Genomic DNA, 22,238 nt, shown 5'->3' on the forward strand with positions numbered 1-22,238 from the left:
CAGTTTTTTTCGTCTGTTTTTTTTTGTATTACGCAGCATTTGTTTCGACTATTGATTTCTACTAAATGCCTTAATAATATAATAATATCAGCACTGTATTATATACTGTCCCACAGTTGGGCACGGGCCTCCTCTACTACTGGGAGGGATTAGGCCTTAGTTCACCACGCTGGCCTAGTGCGGATTGGTAGACTTCACACACCCTCGAAAATTCCTATAGAGAGTTTCTCTCGATGTTTTCCTTTACCGTTAAAGCAAGCGATAATTCGCAAAGAATACACACATAATTTTTTAGAAAAGTCAGATGTGTATGCCCTTGGGATTTGAACCTTCGGACATTCGTCTTGGCAGTCCGTTTCACAACCAACTAGGCTAAATGCCTTACTTAGTTATAATCCTTAAAAATTGTAGATTATTAAATAGGTATCATGACCACTGTAAAGTAACTAATTCTCAAAAGGGGTAGAAAATTAAAAGACGTGTTACAATGAACAATGATTGTTATAATATCAAGTGGGCGTGGGTTCGGTCCGCTGCTGGGCTAGTTGTGCGGCGGCGCAGCAGTGCAGCATGAGCGCCGTGAGGGCGTACGCGCGGCCCTCGCCTCCCGCGTCGCCCGCCGCGCTCGCGTCCTCCGCTGATAACTCCTCGCGCACTGCCAGTAACTGACAACAGGGATGTTGATTATCGCTTCATTCTACCGTGCTAAATGGAGACGGCCGTTTTCAATTTAAACTGACCCAGAGGTCGATATCACCCTGGCTATTTGCTGTATAAACGAGTTGTTAAAACTCTAACACTGCACAAGACCTCAGATCCATTCTCGCCAACGAGGATCTTGCTGCATTCCCGTCCTCCAGACCCTTCTAATAGTTCTCATCCGCGTGCCGACGAAGAACGGTAGCGGATATATAGTTCGTTTCATACCATAATAGTTAATGTTTCCATCCTCTCCCGGTGGCCGCCCTGAGCCGAGATTCGTAATAAGTTAATAGGTTGCCCTCAGCATGTTCACTTAATTCAAAGAGTTGCGAGGGCCTATAGCGCTCAACCGAAACTCCGGTGCGTTTGTATAAGGCGACCATTGTCAGGCTAACAAAGGAATGAAACGTTCAAAAAAAGGTTGATTATAATTACTGGCAGTTATTTTTCATGCCAATATCAGCCTGAGATCAATTTTAGTTTCTTGAAGGGATATTGATCCCTATACTATCTTAATAGCGTCTTATAATGTTAGATTTATACCGCGTCGCGCTGTCTAGTATCAGATATAGATAGTAGCTATGCAATTTTGTAGCGACGTTTTATGAACAACGATATTAGAGATACAAATATACGGATTTCTTTTCTCTTAGTAAAAGAGCTGTATCAATCTAAATTACCATTTCGTGTATCTGCTGCGCGGAGAGCTTAGCGGCGAGTTCAGGCGCGGAGTCCCTGGCGGCCGCGAGCAGCGCGTCCGGCGGCAGCGCGCTGCGTAGCGCCGGCGCCAGCATGGCGCTCACGCCGCCCTTCTGCAGCCACGTCGCGCCGCACCCGCCGAACGGGTTGCCCGCCGCCTCCAAAGACTGTTTCCTTTTCATCACAAGAGCTTATCGTGAAAAATGCTACTGCCCCTTGTTTCGCACGACGCGCGCATATTTTGATTTGTCCAATGATGCCAATTGGTGTTCATCTTTCCTGAGTTCAGACCAAATTTTGGTAGAATACGGGCGCGACGTTAGTTGCAAAAAAAAATATAAATTAAAGACATGCGTCGAGCATACGTCTATTGCTAGTTAACAATAAAAGACATCTACCGTGCAACTCAATATTTAATGTACGAAAACTATTCACAAAAAATAATCTTACATTAATAAAGGAGAAATTATGTCAAATGTTCAGAATTGTTTTATAAAGTATTTATAAAAAACGAAGCGTTAAAACCTAACGATTTGTCCTGAAAGAGTAATAGGGCAAATTATATTGCATTAGGTATTTATTTTTAATGCGGCTTTACAATTTTGAAGGTTCTAAACTTCACGAGTCATATAAGTAATTGGAGGTGAAGTTATTTTATGTTCTGGGGTTTTTGTGGTCTAAGGCTGTTAGTGTCTTTGGTAAAAATTGTCAGATATTAAAAGGTTTACGCATTCATGTGGTCATTAGGTTGATAAAAAGAAGTTTGTGCTTAAGATAATTTTTGTGTAGGAGGTGTGTTACTGGTAGTTTATCTATCGTATCTATTATTGCTTCGATTTAAGATGATATTCGAAAAGTTAACCAAGTTTCTACTTCATTAAGAATTGAAAATGACATTGAAGCATGCGTTTAAGATATTTACCTCGTTTTGCTGAGATTTCTTCATGATTTTGATAAATTAAATAAGTTATAAAATGGTATTTTTGGATCTCATTCCATGAGATCCACGTCATTACTCATTAGGCATTCAGATGTATGTAAGGTAATGTAAACTATTGTAATGTAATTTTAAAAACTTCTTGAACTCAATATAATCCATCCCATCCATTAATAGGATGAGCAGTCTATGTCAATGGAATCATATAATGTGCGTCTACTTTCTTCTATTTTCTACTTTAAGTTTTATGGCACCTGAACAAATGACTATGCTAAAAATCTCTCTAAATATTTTATGCTATCGAATAAACTTGGTGCGATTATAAATATGATCGTTTTACCATCGAATTGTTCCAATATTAAGAGTATATGTATGGTTTATAATACCTGGGCGTGTGGCTCGGGGAAGGCGGCAGGGACCTCGAGGAGGCACAGGTCCGTGGCGCCGCCAACGAGTGCGCGGAGCCCGCTCGCCGCAACCCTGCCACCAGAGCGCTCATTGCACCTCCGCCTGATAGTACCATACTTAATTATAATGTATACCCTACCATCATGCCACTATGACCGGGGAATGAAGTTATGGTCGGGGTAATAATCACAAGTAGTTTATAAATTATAGCGTTAAAATAAAACAGATTAGTGCGGAGTAGAAAGGTCGGTGTGTCGTATTTAGATGAGGATTGGTTTTGTAAAGGGAAAGATGTAAACTTTCAACAGATTGTGGATATTTAAGTATATTGAATTTATAACAATTATTGAGGTTGATGAAAAATATGGAAAACATGACATTTTTGCTTTTTTTCAGAGATACTTTAATATTTCGAAAATATTGCTGTAATAAATGAATTATTCTCATAAAAAAACAGCGCTGGTACCTAGATAATTATCTTTATAAATCCAAATAGGTAAATTATGACAGACATGTTGCATTAGAAGGTAATTTACCATTTATTATAATGAATTCTGAATAATTAATGAGATAATGATGATTGCTGTAAATTTTAATGAGATGTGTCGTATTGCAATTGTTTTTGGAATGGATTGAACCAGCATTTGTGGTCCTTGGAAATAATGACAAACAGAGCGTTAAAGGCCGCAAGTTTCTTTACTAGGAAAGAAGAAATGTAACCGAAACATTCAGCCTACATTCACTGGCCTACTAATTAGCAAATGTGTTAATAAAGTTTTAATGACTTCGTTGCAAGAAAAATTCTAGTGTGTGGAAAAAACATTAGGAAATTGCAAAACAGAATTAATAAAAATATTATGATGAACCTCCATTAAATTATATACATAGAAATATATTACATGTACTAAGATCAAGGTAATCGTTTTGGGAACATATAACAATGAGAGCTTATGAATAAATCAAAAATTATCCCAACGGGAGATCTGCAGTTTTATGCAAATATAAACAGTTTACAACCGTACTTGCTATTTATTACCTAATCCGCTATATATGTAAAGGTATGTAAAGAGAAGTTACAATATATTCTTACATCTAAATAAAAAGTAAATCTAATATTATTCTTGCCGGCGACATTAATATAGACACACTAAATACAGACTGTAGAAAGTTAGATCCTTCTGAATATTTATGTCTAACTGCTGCTCACGGTCTTCTTCCAGCTATCACCCTCCCAACCAGGCGTGATTCTTGCCTAGATCACATATTCCTTAAATCTAACCTGCAGGCTATTAGTGCAGTAGGTGAAACGGATATTACAGATCACAAAATGGTGCTTTTAGGCCTAGCAAATAAAATAAACAAAAAAAACCTCTGAGACTAAAAACCAAAATAAATATTGAGGAAGCCATGAAGGAATTGAAGGAAGTGGATTGGACATCTGTATTAGAAGAAAAAGGAGTAAATGAAGCTACTAATTCCTTTTTAAATATTTTGTCTTCCATACTTCTGAAACACACTCGAGAAGTAAAAATCAGCAGGTCTAAAGCAGTCATCGAACCCTGGATCACACTTGGCTTGCTTAGATGTATTCGTCAGCGAGATCGTTTACACATATTAGCCAGAAAACAGCCAAAAAACAAGATAATTACTACATCCTATTCTAGATACAGAAATTTCTGTAACGATTTGTTGCGAAAGCTCAAATCTGAATACGAGAGTAATGAACTTGAAAAAAACCATAATAATACAAAAGCTTTATGGAATACAATAAAAGAAATCTGTCACTTCAAGCAAAAACATGATCCACCAACAGAATTATTGACAATCTCTGAAAACTCCTCTGAGTCTCTTCATATCTGTAATGATTTCTTTGCATCTGTAGGGAGGAATCTGGCCGACAAAATTCTAACTGAAACTAAAGGAACTGAAGAAAATCTAGCATCCGAGGTGAACATTGCTAATGGGCCAATTAACTCTTTTTTTCTCTCTCCTACTGACTCAATTGAAGTAGATAGCTTGATATCCAGTTTAAAAAACAACAGTGCCCCTGGATTAGACGGTTTTACTAATAATTTTGTAAAAATGGCCAAAAAATACATAGTTTCACCATTAACTCATATTTTTAACCTCAGTTTTAGTGTAGGCATTTTCCCTGAAGCCTGGAAAATTGCTTCAATAACGCCTGTCCATAAAGGTGGTCCGAAAAACATTCCAAATAATTACAGACCTATTTCCCTTCTTAGTGTATTCTCTAAACTGCTCGAAAAACTAATCAACAAACGCTTGACAAGTTTCTTAGATAGTAATGGTTTACTATCTGAAAACCAGTACGGCTTCCGAAGACTAAAGTCAACCGAAGATGCTGTTCACAAACTCGTTACCCACGTAGCTACCCAGTTGGATAAAGGATGGCACTGTTTCGGAGTTTTTCTTGACCTTGCAAAAGCCTTCGACACAGTGTCTATACCTATTCTACTTAGAAAACTAGAACGGATGGGTATCCGGGGTACTGCCCTTAACTGGTTTCAAAGTTATCTAGCTAAACGAGACCAACTAGTGAGGATTGAAAGTAGGAAGAGTACCACGATACCTACGTATTATGGAGTTCCTCAAGGCAGTATTCTGGGCCCACTGTTATTCATTATATACATGAATGACATACATGACCTTCAACTGGAGTCAGCTGAAATAGTGTGTTATGCGGATGACACAGCAATTGTGTTTCATGGCCAAAACTGGGATGTCGCTAGGCAGGTTGCAGAAAAAGGGATACAATCAGTCTATAATTGGCTTCAAAATAATCTCTTAACTCTGAACACAGAAAAAACTAAATATTTATGCTTCCACAAGACAGCAAAATCCCAGCCTCCACCTTTGCCAGATCTCAGGATTCATACATGCAACTCCACACTATCCTCAACATGCCAATGTAATCAGATTCAAAGAACCAAGGAAATAAAATACTTGGGACTGATTCTAGATGAACAGCTGAACTTTGCATCACACATACAAACTCTTGCTGGTAGGATACGAAAGGTAATCGGTATCATCAAAGTTTTACGTAATTCCGCTAGTATTCACATTCTTAAATTAGTGTATTTTGCTATCTGTCAATCACTACTTTCCTATTGCATTGGTGTTTGGGGAGGAGCTGGGAAAACTTTTATGCTACCCCTTGAACGAGCACAGCGTGCAGTATTGAAGGTCATGATGCGTAAAGACTTTAGGTTCTCCACAGATTCTTTATATAAAGAAGCATGTGTTTTAAGAGTTCGTCAATTATATATACACAAAGCTTGTCTTTCAACACATAAATCTATAATTAATTCTGATGAACACAAGGCACTGTTAACTAAAAGGGTCTTCAACCTTTCACTTCCATCTACCAAATCGAATTTCGTGAAGAAGTTCAAATTCTTTGCATTCCGCTCAATTTACAACAAAGTTAATAAATTATGTGATATTAAGAATTGCTCAGTGTATGCTTGCTCGAAAAAACTCACGAGTTGGTTGCTAAGTATTGATTATGATACTACGGAAAGTATTATAAGCTCTCCAATTACATTAATCGGCACGTGCTGAATATTCAATTGTTTATTGTTTTTTATTTTTGTCAATATTTGTATAATCTCTACACCTAATCTGTCTTTTTATGGTTTAATTCTATTGTTGGTTTCCCAAGATACAGGCCTAGCCTAGTTTGGGAACCCCTGCTTATCTCTAGGTTTTGAATTACTCTTCTTGTAATTTTATTTTGTGTAATTTTAAACTATTTGTGTAAATTTAAATTTAAATAAATAAAAAATAAATAAATAAATCTAAGGTTTATGTTTCGATGGGAAAATATGAGTGTGTGGAGAGACAGTTACAGGGACAAACAACATAGTATATGACACAGATAGTGTAAATATAGATATATTGAACCTGTTATTATTTGTGTGGGATCGAGATGGGTCCAGATGTGTTAATATACCGTAAAGCTCTTCGATCGTCAGCACTCTAGTAATTCGTCTGTGCAAACAAAATAAAAAATAATAAAACAATAATATTATGTGCAATACATTCAAATAATAAAAGTACATATTGTAAAACTGTAAGAGAATCCTTTAAAAAAATGCATTATGACGCCAAGATGTGTATGACCGCCAAAATATAATGAATATAATAATAAATGTTGATTGCAATGCGTCTATTATAATAAATAAATATTGCATATGTCTTATGTATGAATACAGCAATAAAATAAATTTGAACTAAAACGATTTTTTCATTACTCTACTGGAAATTTACCTTGACACTAGATCGTCCTTCGTCGTCGATCGAATCTTTATCGATACTTTATCAAATAGGATCGTCCGTCCTATTTGATAAAGTACAATAACATAGTCCTTTTTACCTGTGGTTAGCTTACCCTCTTCGTGGACATCAAGGGAATCTTTCCTTTCTGTCTCTTCGTCCGAATCCGGGTCCGCGATGGCGTCAGCCTCGGTCATGATTAGCTCCGGTGGTGGACAAGTCAAACCAGTTGATGTGTCTAAAACATATTCCGATATCGAATACATTTAAAATGAACTAAAAATACGTGTTCCAACATAAAATTTCTTATTATAAAAATACATTCCGAAGCCAAAAAATACTCTCCTAATGGTGATCACATTTTTAAATAAATCAAGTTAAAGTCTTATACATTGAAAGGTTTATAGAACGTTCATTTTATGAAGGTGCACTTTATTTTTTTTTCATTTATTACCATGCGGCACATATTTTTACGTATGTATGAAAAACGATTTGACGTCATTTTATAAAACCAGCCGCGCAGGCTGTCTACCGTAAACCCTAAGCGTAAATTCTTATTTACATACATTGTACCCACAGGAACACAGGCAAATAAACTTACTTCCTAATATTATTGACAACGTAAAGAAGTAAGGACTTCCGTAACTGCTGCTTATTCTTTTATTAATATAGGTACTAATATTCCGTCGCCATGTTTTGTCCTTATTTAGGTGCAATTTTATTTCCTCAGTTTACTTCATAATAAACTATTAATGATAGAGCTGGCATTAAATTATTACGTTTATCGATTATGAATTAGTCCCGGTTGATTTTATATTAATGTTTTCTTTTCTGGATTTTTGTGTTTCTCATGATTCATTATAAATTAAGAGACTATGTAGCCCTCACCCCCACTATTGCAATTCCTATTAGCCAGGATCGGCAGTAGCACGCATTTTATTACACTGAGCGGTGAAGCTAAGCGAGTCTCTGGTAGCTCTAATTAGTCTAATCCGCATTGAAATCAGTCAAATAGAGGGCTAGGGTGGGGTAGTAAATATTTTTTTCTTTTGATTAATGGTCTGGGGCGACATAATATAGCCGACTAAAGTTTCGTTTCTAATAAGGTATACCACAGACAGGGAGGTTGATTACCTAAGCGTTTCATCCTGTGTTTAATAAACGACAATACGTCGTTTATATACCGAGTGAATTAAAAAAAAAATGTAGCTTCGTTTTTGATACTATTCCACTTTACTATGAATATTTACTAAAATAGCAAGATTTGAAAATGTCTTCAATAATTCGCGACGGCCTCCATTACATCAGTTCATAAGATTCTTATTCTTTGAATAGCAAAATATATTTTTATTTTATTTTGCCTTGTGCATGATGCTTCTAATAGTCAAGATATTCTTCCGTATTGTAACAGAAATATATCTATAGAAATAATTGCTTTTGAAGTCATTGAGAGTCGGGACATAGTGAGGTTTATAAGACCGTATCAAAGTGGAGCAGTCATATTCTTCCGCGTCACTATTAGCAATAACAGTGAGCACGCAATAGCCTCTAAATTTTATAGTTGCCGCATTGTCGGAATGTTCCCCGAGTACTGTACACATGCGTTTCTGTATTTTTATTACGTACTTGAAAACTATTGCATTGCGTTAACTCGAGTAGAATAGCTCGGCGCCTTTTTTTACTTTCGCTTTGCAAAGGAATTTTCCTTAATATGAATCATCCAACTTCGGAACTTTAGGCTGAAGTGGGATAATCACCGTATGACTAATATAGAAATATGTATAATCTTTTAAATATTTTTTTTGCCTTTGGATTCAATAGTCTCAATATTACATAATACCGTTCTAATAATGCACAGTAAAGAAGGTGCATTAGTCGTGACTAACATAATCATGTGTAGATATTTAATAATGTGTGTGATCGCGTGCTAAAATCATATGATCATAGTACGAGCATTCGATGACGTATATATGATGTATCACGTAAACACGCACTTGTTCTTTAGTTCAACTACATTAGACTTATTTATGAACAGCGAGTTATTAAGGAATTTGAACAAAGCGTTCTGTAAGATAGTCAATCACCATTTCTTGGAATATTTTTCTACATAATATTTCCTACACCCAAGAATATTTTCAAGGTTGGTGACCGTATTGGTCATTGACACATTTTGAAGCACATTGACGATATATTTGGCTTGATTTCAAACATTAAGAAAGAAGCAAATTCTTACTCTCCTTTTGCAGTATAAAATAAATAATTCAGACACAGAAGGAATTCAGCGCGCTTCAAAAATACACGTTGTGTTTGATGAGTTTTTTTCCGCCGTAAAGTGTTTTGTTTTTTCGATATGTTTGTTGGAAGAAGCTAAATTTATCTTCCCAGATTAAAATTTATACTGGATTGCGCACCGAAGATCTTGTGGTACGAAATCAGCAAAATATTAATTATTAAGATTTAATAATACAATTGCGTACTTATTAACGGAGAACATTTAAAATAAAAGAATTATTATGATCCTCTTGATACTATTATGTACCTGAATATTCTCTAATAATTCGTTATTAGTTATGTTTTCTGAATAATAGTTATAACACATTGTATGTATGTATAGACTGCCTCGGTGGCATAGTTGTACTGCATGCGCGGTACGGCAGCGCAGTCAGCGAGTCCTTGGGTTCGAATCCCGAGTCGGCAAAGTGATATTTGGGTTTTTCTACTCAGTATCAGCCCGCAGTCTGGAATTTGTGCCTAATACGATAAATGTGTGAAGTTGTGTGTGTGTATGTATATATGATAACCTTGCGGGGCAAGTCAGAGATGACTCGTATAATTGCATTGTTTTAAACTTGTTTAAAATTGGCCATTTGGCATGAATCACCAAGGAGACTACCGTTATAGGGACGCTGGAGTAGAAACAAGATTTGTAGTGAGGTCATGTTATGACTTTATCCTGTTTGAGAAAATGCAGTCTCAATGTGCATGTTTTGGCGAATGTGGAGTAATTAACAGAAGACGAATGACCGACCGAAGTCGGCTTTTAGTTCACGAATTCATAAATCATAACATTAATTATACAGAAACTTGTCACATTAAATATGACGGTAGTTTATTTTTATTCTGTGTTAGCGACTATGTATTTTATTATTAAGTAGTAATATTTGTATATTTTGTAATATAACCTCAAAATAATAAAAAAATCAGTCCACGTCTTTATTTCTGAGCAGCTAGGCAGAAACGCAACTTGTGCATTGTAATAATTCGTTAAAGTCATATTTAAATAATCCCACGGTGAAGATTAAACTTACGTAACTTATATAATTGTATACCGTATAAGTAAATAAGATAAGTTTACCTCGGTCCTGTTTAGGTATACATGGTGACGTCTCTTGGCACTTTGTAACGCACTTCTTGTGACAGCACAGGCCACAATTGCGGCACTGCATGGCGTCTTTCAACCATATCTGTGATTATTAAAATGTAATTTTGAAAGAATAAAACCTCATTAATAAAGTTGTCATCATTATTATATCTACTCAAATCTAAATTTGTCCAGAAAACTATAAAAATTATAATGTGAATGCTCTTCTCGCTCTTGTTTGAAGGCGAAAAGATAAAAAAGATAATGTCTTCTAGGAAGCTAATTTTATTACTAACGTGTCTTTAATTTTCTAACTAATTCAATAAAATATATAAATAATTCGAAATTCAAAATTTCTGACCTTTTTATTACAGAAGTCGCATTGAGTTGACCTATGGAAGTGTGTCCGCACGAAATCATGAGTCGCTCTGGTGGGTTTAGGCAGTCGAGGTGGCACCGAGTCCCTATTTGGGCGCGGGACAGACCGGGCTGTACCAGCACCCTCCCACTCCCACCACACTAACGCATCGCCGAAACAGAGACACGGCTCGAAACCGGCGTGCGACGATAGCTTGTGGCTTTTACTGGAATATAAGTGGTTAGATTTAGGTTAATGAGTACATATTTATGTATTTTTTTGATAATTTATTGCACAGTATATAAAAGGTATAAGGGTGGACTTAATGCCAAAGGCATGCTCTCCCAGTCAAGCTAAGGGTCATGCCAGAAGTAATGGAAGAAGGTGTATACTAAAACTAGTTACAAAAGTACTTGGAAGTAAATGTTGCTATAACAATTTCTCTGGAAAGAGTAACAGCAAATCAGCGATAAACCTTCATACATATCTGACTGATAGAACTGATGCTCTACAACTACTAAGCCAAGTCGTTATTTCTTTCTCAAACCAATATGTGTTATTCTCTTATACTAGCTGGTAGACCTCTCGTATATGAGAGCATGGATGTTGTAAGTGGTATCCGGAATATTTTACAAATTAACAATTATTTTTGGTGTATTTGTCATCATTTACCAACTTTTAAAACTGTTTGAAACTAGTTTCATGAGTCATATGAGGATAAAGATTTGTAATAATCAATCACCTGAACTTAATATCGACATCGGGCGGCAAGAACTGGTATCTTTTCATATGATGCGGCACCGTCGAGTCCTGACATTCGCTAAGTAGTGCCGCTAACGGAATGTTCAAGTAACCGAGCAACACTTCATCTTTCTCGCCAGGCACAGTCGCCCACACATTAATATTCAGATATTTATGATTTTCATTCAATTTGAACTCAGTTTCTTCATCGAAAGGTATTATTGGCTTCAGTTGAATACTTTTAGTCCAGAACATCTGGCATATTTCCACATGCTCGGTTTGTCGTGGACCTCCTGTTTCAAATAATTGTTCTTCTTCGTCTAAAATGTTGTCGACTTTCTCAGAGACCTTGCATTCAGAGGAGTCCATTTTGATGATTGGTATTTCTGGGTGTTTAACGATTTTATTGACGGCCGTGGACTGTCGAAGGGGAGTGCTCGCGCCGGAGGCGGGGGGTGTGCTGCCGGCCGAGCTGTCGGAAGACTTGTTTTCGACAGAGCAACGTCTCTTGCGTAGACCAAAGTTAGTGCCAGGACACGCAGGTTCAGTCAGACTGGTCTTTGATAGTTGACGAACTGGTTCACTTTTAGGTTTAGTTTGTGCTTCTGTTTCATTTTGTGATTCTGACGTCTTTGTTGGAGATTCTGATTCCTTTAAATACAACAACATGGTTTTGAATATTCACATAATGTATTATAGTTTTCGCAATATAGAAAAACATTGAGTTTTATCATTTTATATTATTGTAATACAATTTTGTCGTTTTACGATATTACCTGTACATTGCTTTTGGTTGCGACACCTCTCATACTCTGTAGTCGCACTCCCTCCATTACCTCAGATACTCTTCTGAAGGAGAAGTTAGGCTTCATCCTCTTAGGCTCGCCTGAGGCGTCATCTCTCCTGACAGTGCCGTATCCACCACCGCGTCGCACGCGCACCGTTACTGCGCGACGTTCCACTGATCGCAGAAGTTTCCCTACCTAAAAATTTATATAAAACAATGCACAATGTGCGTACTGGGCACCAGAACCCTGTTGGTTGTTTTTAGGAAACAAATGTTATCACAGTTCGTGAATTTGTTATCAACTATGTGGTGGGAAGGTATCTAAAGAGTATATTTTCTATACTAATAGCTATTATATTAGAATATATATTAGAGTACATATATTTTCTATACGCCTCAGTGGCGTAGTTGTACTGCATGCGCGGTACGGCAGCGCTCTGAGGTCCTGGGTTCGAATCCCGGGTCGGGCAAAGTGATATTTGGGTTTTTCTGCTCAGTATCAGCCCGGAGTCTGGAATTTGTGCCCGATATGGCGATAGGCTCGCCCCCTATCACATCATGGGACGGAACATACTTGGCGAAAAGTGGGTGCCATGGTTGCGCCTCTGCATACCCCTTCGGGGATAAAATGCGTGATTTTGTGTGTGTGTGTGTGTGTGTGTGTGTGAATAGCTATTATTGGAAACATCCTAAAAAATTATCTACAGTAAATAACCCTTTGAATGATTTGCGTCCCAACCATGCATTAACTAAGACAAGACAGCATCATTTTGGCTACCGTTACCAACATAATGTCTGCAATTGGGCAAAAAAAGATTTTAATTACACTTACCACCAGGTGCAATATGCCCCTTGAACATAAAAAAACGTAGCTTACCTGAGCAACATTGTTGATAGGTTTGTTGTCTATAGCCAATACAACGTCATCCCTCCTCAAATCAGCTCGGTAGGCTGGCGACATCGGCACTACGGTGTCCACCAGCACCGCACCTACGCCCTGACAGCACACGAGACCGAGGGGGCCTGAGACAGCTGGTAACACTACGTCAAGCACCAGCACACCTCGACGGAGCGAAACCTGAATAACGGTGGGTTTGATGTAAAAGGTTATAAAAATACATTTTGGAAATATCTAGGGGGATATTTTCTAGTTTTTACCATTTTATATTAAATATGCTATGACTCAATTGAACAAATTAGTTTATCCTTTAGGTTACGCCGTAGGTAATTATTTACCTAGCTATTCTGGGGAAATAAGTCGTTACTCATTAGCTTATCAAGGTAAATTTGTCTTATAAAATAGTTTATAGAACCGCGGTTAGTATTAAAGTCGATGTCTTAAAATTTCATAATTACACAGAATTCTATTATTTAAAATCGCTTTTCCTGGTCATGAAATTGGCTAATTTAACATTATTAAAGGCGAAATTTACCCAGGCGTGTGAATCAACGGCTAAGGCTGCTCTTACTGTACCCGATCCACCCAACCACTGCAACCGCGTTACTTCTACGAGTCGCACGGTGAGTCGACCGTGTGGTGTAGGCCCGTCTTCACCTTCCCCGCTTCCTGGCTCTGACTTCGGGAAGAATGGCTTGTAACTGCACCAAAATTTGTAAATAAAAAGGAATATTAATTTCACTGGTCAGATTTCGTATTTTTTTTTTTCATAAATAGAATTACTTCTCGTATTGAGCCCTTCTAGATAAGATTAATTCTCTAAGGTTCAGTTGGTATATTTTGTTTTTATATTACTAATTTTTCATTATATTTTCACGTACCGTATTTTATAATTTGGCAAAGTATGCCTTTGTGCAACAGCTCTCCTAATATGAGCAGCCACCAAGGAGGCTAGTCTTGGTTTCAGTTGCCTTCCTTGGAATCGACCGCGGACGCGGAGCTCCAACTTCGGTGGTGATTCAAAAGCCAACGCCCAATGAGTGTATGGGGTCCGTCGAAACATGAGTCGAACGATTCCGCTTATACTTTCCACTAAAAAAATATTATATAAGTATGTATTTGTTTGTTATTAATTTTTACGCTCAGTTTTACTAATCAGCATCATCACGAAACAGTTAATTTTCCGAATTTCCTAGTAGTGCTTTTACATTATAGTTTAAATAAAGCACCTGTAATGGAAATATTAGCAATCTTGCCGAGAAGCATCACGGCATCAACGTCGATTCTGAAGTTGCCATCGTACGCCAAGTCGAATTTCAAGTCGAGAGACCGGAGTCTAGCCCCGCCATCTTCCAATTCACCACATAAAAGTCGAAGGTTCGTGATACTCGGGAACTCAGTACCCACTTCTAAGGAACGGAGCTGAAAACAGAAAATAAAAATTCAAGCGTTAGTCCAACTTTTATTATTCCCCCGAGGACCAGCGTCAATAAAACTTATTTAAAAAGTTTTCAAATTGTCTGGATAACTTCGATCCGGTGTTAGTTAAACAAGTTTTACACGAACCTTGAGTTTAAAACTTTCTTTTGAAATATAGGCAAATACTTCGCAAGGAACACATAATGTCTATAGCATACCAATAAATTTGATTTTATCATGATCATCAATAAACTTATTTACAGCAAATTACGTTTTATTGATTTCGATTGTTGTATATAAAAAATAACATTTTCTGAGATGCTATTCTAAGAACTACATAACGAATGCTATTATTTCTGAGAGCTACATTACGATGCTTCCACTCAAAGACCAGGCAACTAGTAAATCTAATTAGTTTCAGCGCAAATTTAATACATCAAAAATGATTATTAATTAAATTTACATCACTATTAACTTCAATCAAAAAATAACCTCACTGAAATGAAAATAGCGCAAACCTCTGTTGACCTACATATTCGTTGAATAGATTTAATTGATTACCGTTTTCATAACATGCTGTTTACGTGTAGAGGGTGTATCGGAGAAGTTCACCCTTATTTTTAAAATGTATGAACGCCAAACCTCACTTGAATATAAATATGTTTTTTTTTATTATTTATTCATATGGTCGATGGATTACTAGTATATGCATTGTGCATAAAGTTTGTAGTGTTGAGTTCTACTTTTTGCTGAGTAATTATGATGCTTTCGACATATTCAATCTATATTTTGAACGATGTAAATGATGTTATAAATGTAGATCTATAAGAAGTGACAATATTATGCCTTCTTTATGTTAATAGCGGTTTAAAATGTGATTGCGCGGCATAGTAAATAACTTTAAGTATTCATTATGATCCAGGATACTTCAAGTTATTCAGTTTTCGATGCTTAAAGTGACATTATTTACCATTGTATGTCCATAATCATGTATTTAACCTACGGTGGTATAAAAATTTACAATACGTATATATGTATAGCTAGAAACACAAATATAATTAGCTATTACCAAACTGCTGTTACGGTTAATTAACACCCACATACTACAAGGATTGGCGTTGTGGTTAACCGCTGAATGTTAGTCAACATGGAGGTTGGGGTGAAAGGGGGTAGTAACACCCCCATCAAATTGTTACTTGTTTTAAGTACATGCCGTCATTATTTAAATGTTCCATGGAAGTAATTGAAGTTTTTTTTCCTACGATATTATGGTCTAAAATGTAAAACTAGTTTTTACAATAGTTTTGCTACCTGGTATTGTATTATTTGATGATACATTACGTTATATGTATTTTATTTGATTTTCGGTCAATATATAAACAAAGGTACACCAGCTCTACGTCTTGTTCTGGTTTTTGAGATTCAATGGTTTGAGATAAGAAGAGAAATCGCATTCTTTGTGATGACGAAACTAGTATGTCTAAGAATATCCTTTTGTTACTTACTGTAAGAGATTCAAATATCTTCCCCGAGGATGTCTTGGTGAGCAGCTCGGCCAGTTCATTGGCCATGCGACGACGCAGCCAGCGCGTGTCTGCCGTGCTTTGCTGGAATATGAACTGCAACATTGCGTTCAATGCGCCTTCCGGAGTACTGCCGGCCCCGCGTGTTAGTTCCGTAAGGATTTCCTATCGAATGCGAAAACGGAATGTGATTTTTTTTGTAATAAAACCAGGCAGTTTACCTCGCTTGTGTCTACTGAGGATTTTTTTTCTCTCCACGCATAAATACCCACAATATGTCAAAATATACGAAAAGAATCATTGAAATTCGCTGACGACCTTGTAAGAACACGTGTCGCCCTGTGGAACCTTCACGATAATTAACGCAACAGCAAGTTCAAGACACGTACGTCTCTGACAAATTTTGAGCCCCGAGATTATTGCTTGTCAAACTTAGAAGCAGATTATCTGGAGTTTGATGAAAATAAAATTAATCTTTAGGATTAAAGCAAACATAATTATGATTCATCAAAACTTCGAGATGGAACTTTTGAAAACTCATGCGATAAGAAATATGATATTGAATTTAATTACATTTTTTTTTCACTGAAAACAAAATTAGAGATCTCGTGCTCTTACACACAAGTATCAACTTTCAAAGAACATCCTCTGTTTTATTTGTTATATTTAATTATTTGACGGAACCGGGGACTACACGCGTAATTAAAGGGCTTTATTTAGGGCAGGTCGGTGGTCGTTAACGATGGTAGCCGGCCGAAATAAACGCTTTTACGTGCATCGGTTAAAGGAACATTACACGTTGTGAACAGAGTAACACGTAATTTGTGTTACTTTTTTCAGCCGTGTTATAGTAGGTACATATATTTTTATTAAAGGAAAAGATATGTGTGTAATATTATGTAAAGTTACATATTACCATGAGTTATTTAGATAACCATTTTAGGCAAGTTTTGGACAATTAATATGTCATGTTCCTAGTGGTGCTGTTGAAGAAACTCTTTACATTGCTATTACATATACAGAGCAATTGCCATTGGAGTCGTAAATGTGCTAAAGGAGAGTGCTCAGTTTTTTCCAGCCAACAACAAATATTACGATATATTTTAAGTTGGAATTGTTATTTGGTAAAGGAAAGGAAATATTATAAAAATGAGAGTGACGTAAAATAAGTCGATTACGAAAACATTAATAAAAATGAGCATGAGTTATCGATAAAAATATAATTACAAACCTTTTTTTATTGTTTTAAACATATGCGCGTTTTATTAAAACGATATGAGTTACCTTGTAAAATAATAAATAACCTAAGACAGTCACAATAATATTTAGTTTATATCTGTGTTATACAGATGTTTATAAATATAAATATCAAATTTCGTTTACATGATTTTTGTGGTGTTAAGGATGTAGTCATAAATCTTAGTTACGGTCCTCCAAATTTATAACGAATATACGTTACAGAATATACAATTCTATAGTATTTTGTATAGAGCTTGATTGAACAACACAGCACAGATTGTCAATTGTGTATGAAAATAACAATGTGGCGCCCGACAGCAGTGACGTAAATAAACGCACCAATTTGATCTAGGTTCTTTTAAAAGTATACATTGTATACTTTCCAACGCTAATAATTGAATTACAGGGTCTGGGTTTATGCAAAATATCACAGAATAAATGAATATTTTAATTATGTTCTTGTACTTTACAACGCAATAAAAATTCAATATCGACGCGACGTAACAGCCAGAAAATGATCAGATTGAATATTCTTTCAACTTTACCTGTTTTTTCCTGAAGCTTACTCTGAGTATGTCCCCTCTCCAAATATGTTTTTAAAGTTGGTACTTACTACTTAGGATGGTAATTCTACAATAATTTACAGTTGTCGGCTGAAGTAACATGACCGTTTACTCATTTTATACAATCAAATTAAAACCGTTTCTGAATTTTGGCTAACAGAAAAATCTCTAGAGAGTAATCCACCCTGAACTCTGTTTCGGTGTTGAAAGCGTTGGGGGTTCAGAAACAATCATTTAATCAACTAAAACCTTGATTACTTAATTAAGTAACGCGACTTCCTATTTCGACGAGACGACCATCTCTTGGGAGAAGTCATATAAATGTAATCCAAATGAATTAGCTCGTAAAATATACCTAACTAAATTGACCAAAACATTTTTGAGAACACAGTTAAACAAAATAATGTAATTTAAAATAATTGAATTCGTTATTTTTTACAAGAAAACAAAGATTTTTATGTAAAAAGTAAATAATATTTCCATATACACTTTGGTCTAAGACCTGCTCACATCTGACGTCATTGTTGGCATAATTCTCTCAATACCTTTTTAAGCGAAATGTAAAATTGGTTCAGTTACATTAATTATTTATACATATACGAGTATATGAATAAACTTACGCGTGAATACAAAGATGTGTAGCTTGAAACAATTTATGCTATATTTTGATACCACAAAGGAGGAGGTATTGCCGTGTTCTTTATTTCTATCTCCCATTGTTTGTAGATAGTTTTGTGGTTCATCACAAAGCTTTAAGATTTATTATCGATGTCGATTGTTCGAATTTTATATACATTTTACGGAACTATATTATTTAGTGAATATTTACTATAGTAGGACCTGTAATCTTTTTAAATTCTGTTTTTTAGAAAAGTGTATCAAGTGAAATCATTAGTGCAACGTATTTTACAAAATAAAGCTTTACTTACTGGTGGTAACGTAACTGGATAGTAAAGATCATCTTGGATCGGTGGCTTCTTCTCGAACGGCCGTATGAAATATAAAAGTATGACTAATGGTATAGCTAGAGCAGATATTGCTCCGAAAAGAGCGGCGAAGAGCAACCACGTCCAGTCTGGCATTTTTAAATCTGTGAAAAAATTACTAAATTATGCCTTCATGTAAGATTTCATGCTTTAATGTAAAATTGGTCTGGAGGAGGAAGTGGTGAATCGGTGAGAATGAATAATATGCGACTATCGGGATTCAATATCAAACATTTCGAGGAGGTAATAAGTTAAGAAAATTTTGTATAGAACATTTAAGTTATGAAGATAAATTTTTGTTAGACATGAATATCCATAGAAAAATTCAACATAGAGTCTAAAATGTTGCTTTGCCTGTTACATAAACTCCGGTTGTAAATACAGTCAAAGCGAGAATTAGTTACAGCGCCAAGCCCAGGCAGATAAAAGCGACCTGTATTACACCCTTGGGATTGCGCGAAAATGATAAAAATATGGGTACTGAATAGAAAATAAAAAAGCTATAAAGACAAGAATTAGAAAAGGGCAAAAATGCCTTTAAGTCTAAGCTATAACTGTTGCAACAGGAATTTAATGATAAAGTGAAGCACAATGAAAAAACTCGATAGCAATTATAATAAGGAACTATTTCATAATAATTACTTATTTGTTTCCATTTTGTTAGAAATACTACTCAAATACGAAATTTCTCGCTTGTCGTCCCTGCTAAAATCAAGACCCAGTAAAAACAAATATTGCAGAGGAGGGAGTCAGGTATACAATGTTTAGAGGCTTTACAATTCCATTCGGCATAGTAAACATGTTAAATACAAAATGCTTAATTAGTTTGCTTCCACGTTTGTAAGTTATGGGCCTTGAAACATTTTGTGTAAAACTATTTACAAGATTTTACGCTGAGCTAATGTTGATTCAAGGCATTGGTCCTACAACAATCTTTATTTAGCAAAAACAAAAACAATTGGGAAATGTTGGTAAATGCTCATTTCTTTTATTTAACAGCAAAAAAATTGCAATCTAAATGTGAATGTATGTTATTATAATTGATTTTGAGATGATTGCATAAATATTGCACATAAGAGCATTAAAGTTTACTGTGCCAGTATAATGGTCTACAAAACTACTATTTTGGTCTTTTTTATAACCCATTTTTTATGTATTTGAAATGGATAAAATTTGGATTTGTAAAACATCAACTCATCATCATCATCATCATCAGCCTATATCTTTGTCCAGTGCTGGACATAGGCCAAACAACAACTCAAATTTACGATATTCGGTAATATATGTAGCCATATTTTTTCTAACCCGATATACCCAACGTTATTACAGTATTGGATGAATTATTGCTTACGAAGGATTTGCTCTGTTATAATTTAGCTACATTAATTTACTCGACTAATAAAGGTGTGCCAATAAATTATTTTGTTGCAAGTTATTGAATAATTCCACAGTGTTACATCTCTTATACCGATACATAATATTATAAAATAGTAACAGGTCAATGTCTGTATATTATAGACATTAAAGAAAACTATTATAATATAAGGGCCCCTAATAAGGACCCCTAGTTATAAACATGCTTTAAAAGCAACAGAAGCCAAAATATATTCATGAATTCTTGTCTCTCTGTCTGTATGTATGTTTGTATTTGTTGCATACACACATCAAACAAAAACCACTGCATGGAATTGAATGCCGTTTTCACTGTTGTATTTCTACTTGTCTACCTTAAAATATAGGCTCCATTTACCCCGGGAAAATATATAGCGGGACTCTTAGACTGGGAAAACTGCAAGCAAAAGCTAGTTCTTTTTATACATTTAACAAATATTATAAAATAAATTTCATCAGATACAGAATTTCCAGTTTCAACAATGAATTATTATTAATGAAAATTAATTATTGAGAATACCATTACATTATCTAGTATTCGATAAGAATTATTTAAGTACATAGGTAGTAACTGAAGGCTCGAACAGTAATCGAATACTGTCCCTTGGGATTCGATGCTCGGGAATCAAGATCGATTGAGGTGGAAGTTAGAACGCATGTGGAAAATTTTGAAATATATTTCTATCCCAGTGCGCGGTTACGTATCTTAAACAAGATATTCATATTCAAAAAGCTTTTGAATATGAAAATATAGTATTATTGAAGTTATCAGTTATATATATAAATGTAAATATTTTTTTTCACTAAAAGTAACGGTGGCGGTCCAGCGGGTTTTTAATTTGTTATTATTTAATAAATAAACTTTTCATATCATACTGTTGAAATGAAAACTACAATTTCCATTAATTGTTGCTACGTATTAAAGTTTTTATGGAAAGCTATACGCCGAACATATTTTACAGTATTGGCATGCACTAATCTATCATCACTTTGCAACCCGATTTTATTTTGCAAATAAATATGAAGTGAAAAACAAAATTGAATCTAAACAATAACAGTTTATACTTAAAATGCCACCACACTCACCTGCTGAGATGCAATGCAAACAGACTCACCTTTAGACAACGAATTATTCTACAATCTTACAATCGATACACACTAGAACAATTGACATTAAAACATCGAGCTTAACTAATCGTATGCATTTAGTCTTTGAGTGAGATTACTGAGATAAAGTTAAATAACATTGCCTCGCCAGCCGGCATACCGGCAGCGTCCACCGTCCTTTACATCACTGACAATTTGCAGAGAAATTATTATTTTTGATTAAACATCTAGAACTTTCAATGGGCATGCGCGAACCCTCGCCAATTGGACCAAAGTTCACGTATTGGTGAGCACAGGTTCAAAGAAACACGCATTGTAAGGGAGCTCGCTTTTGTTTTGCAATTTCCTCGATTATTGTCTGAGTACATTTTCTTTCCCTTCGATCTCAGTATATACCAACTTTCCCATACAAAAGGAGCCCATTATGTTTCGAATTTTATTCTAATTTATTAATATCAGTTAGAAATTTGTATTCCACCTACGATACTGGACGCCTGCGCGCCGTTCCGATCAATAGACCGCTGTGTTTTTTCCACAGGTATGAGGTAGGTCTAACCACTATGCATGAGGCAAACAAATACCAATCTTCAGGAAAGGTCTGAGGGTGTGATATAGAATACACCAATTTATAACATGGCAAAAGTTCATTCATGAAAGCAAAACAAATTGTTTACCCGGCAGATAAATGTCAATAAAGTTCAGATTGGTTTTGCTACACTACAAACAGTTGCTGGTATTTACAGTAGACTATGACATTTACTGTCTATTTATTGGTCACTGGTGAAAACTGAACGGCAACATTTTCCTCTTTTGATGCTCAAG

General features: G+C 35.7%; 1 protein-coding gene across 2 annotated transcripts; it reads right to left on the reverse strand.

Annotated features, from left to right (window-relative positions):
- Positions 1-482: 482 nt before the first annotated feature.
- LOC115450968 (PDZ domain-containing protein 8) lies at positions 483-21,801 on the reverse strand. 2 transcript variants are annotated; one of them, XM_037444839.1, is made up of 15 exons: positions 21,425-21,801; positions 18,861-19,021; positions 16,112-16,294; positions 14,417-14,609; positions 14,069-14,279; positions 13,723-13,888; positions 13,167-13,367; positions 12,279-12,485; positions 11,504-12,153; positions 10,765-10,987; positions 10,398-10,506; positions 7,158-7,280; positions 2,725-2,848; positions 1,383-1,575; positions 483-665 (listed from the first exon to the last, which is right to left on the reverse strand). In XM_037444839.1, the coding sequence occupies exons 2-15, from the start codon at positions 19,011-19,013 to the stop codon at positions 510-512; spliced, it is 2,892 nt and encodes a 963-aa protein (XP_037300736.1). In that variant the 5' UTR covers positions 19,014-19,021; positions 21,425-21,801; the 3' UTR covers positions 483-509. The 2 variants fall into 2 exon arrangements, with proteins under 2 accessions (XP_037300736.1, XP_037300737.1); XM_037444840.1 differs by lacking the exons at positions 483-665; positions 1,383-1,575; positions 2,725-2,848 and adding an exon at positions 6,683-6,757.
- Between the last annotated feature and the right edge of the window lie 437 nt (positions 21,802-22,238).

Source organism: Manduca sexta, chromosome 28, assembly GCF_014839805.1.
Source record: "Manduca sexta isolate Smith_Timp_Sample1 chromosome 28, JHU_Msex_v1.0, whole genome shotgun sequence".
NCBI lineage: Eukaryota > Metazoa > Arthropoda > Insecta > Lepidoptera > Sphingidae > Manduca > Manduca sexta.

Coding starts and splice junctions, on each gene's coding strand:
- LOC115450968 (XM_037444839.1), bottom strand. CDS start 19,013: ATGCCAGACTGGACGTGGTTGCTCTTCGCCGCTCTTTTCGGAGCAATA. Junction 14,610..16,111: donor AGATATTTGAATCTCTTACA/GTAAGTAACAAA, acceptor TTCTGTTTTCAG/CTCCGTTCCTTAGAAGTGGG. Junction 7,281..10,397: donor TATACCTAAACAGGACCGAG/GTAAACTTATCT, acceptor AATATGTTTTAG/ACACATCAACTGGTTTGACT.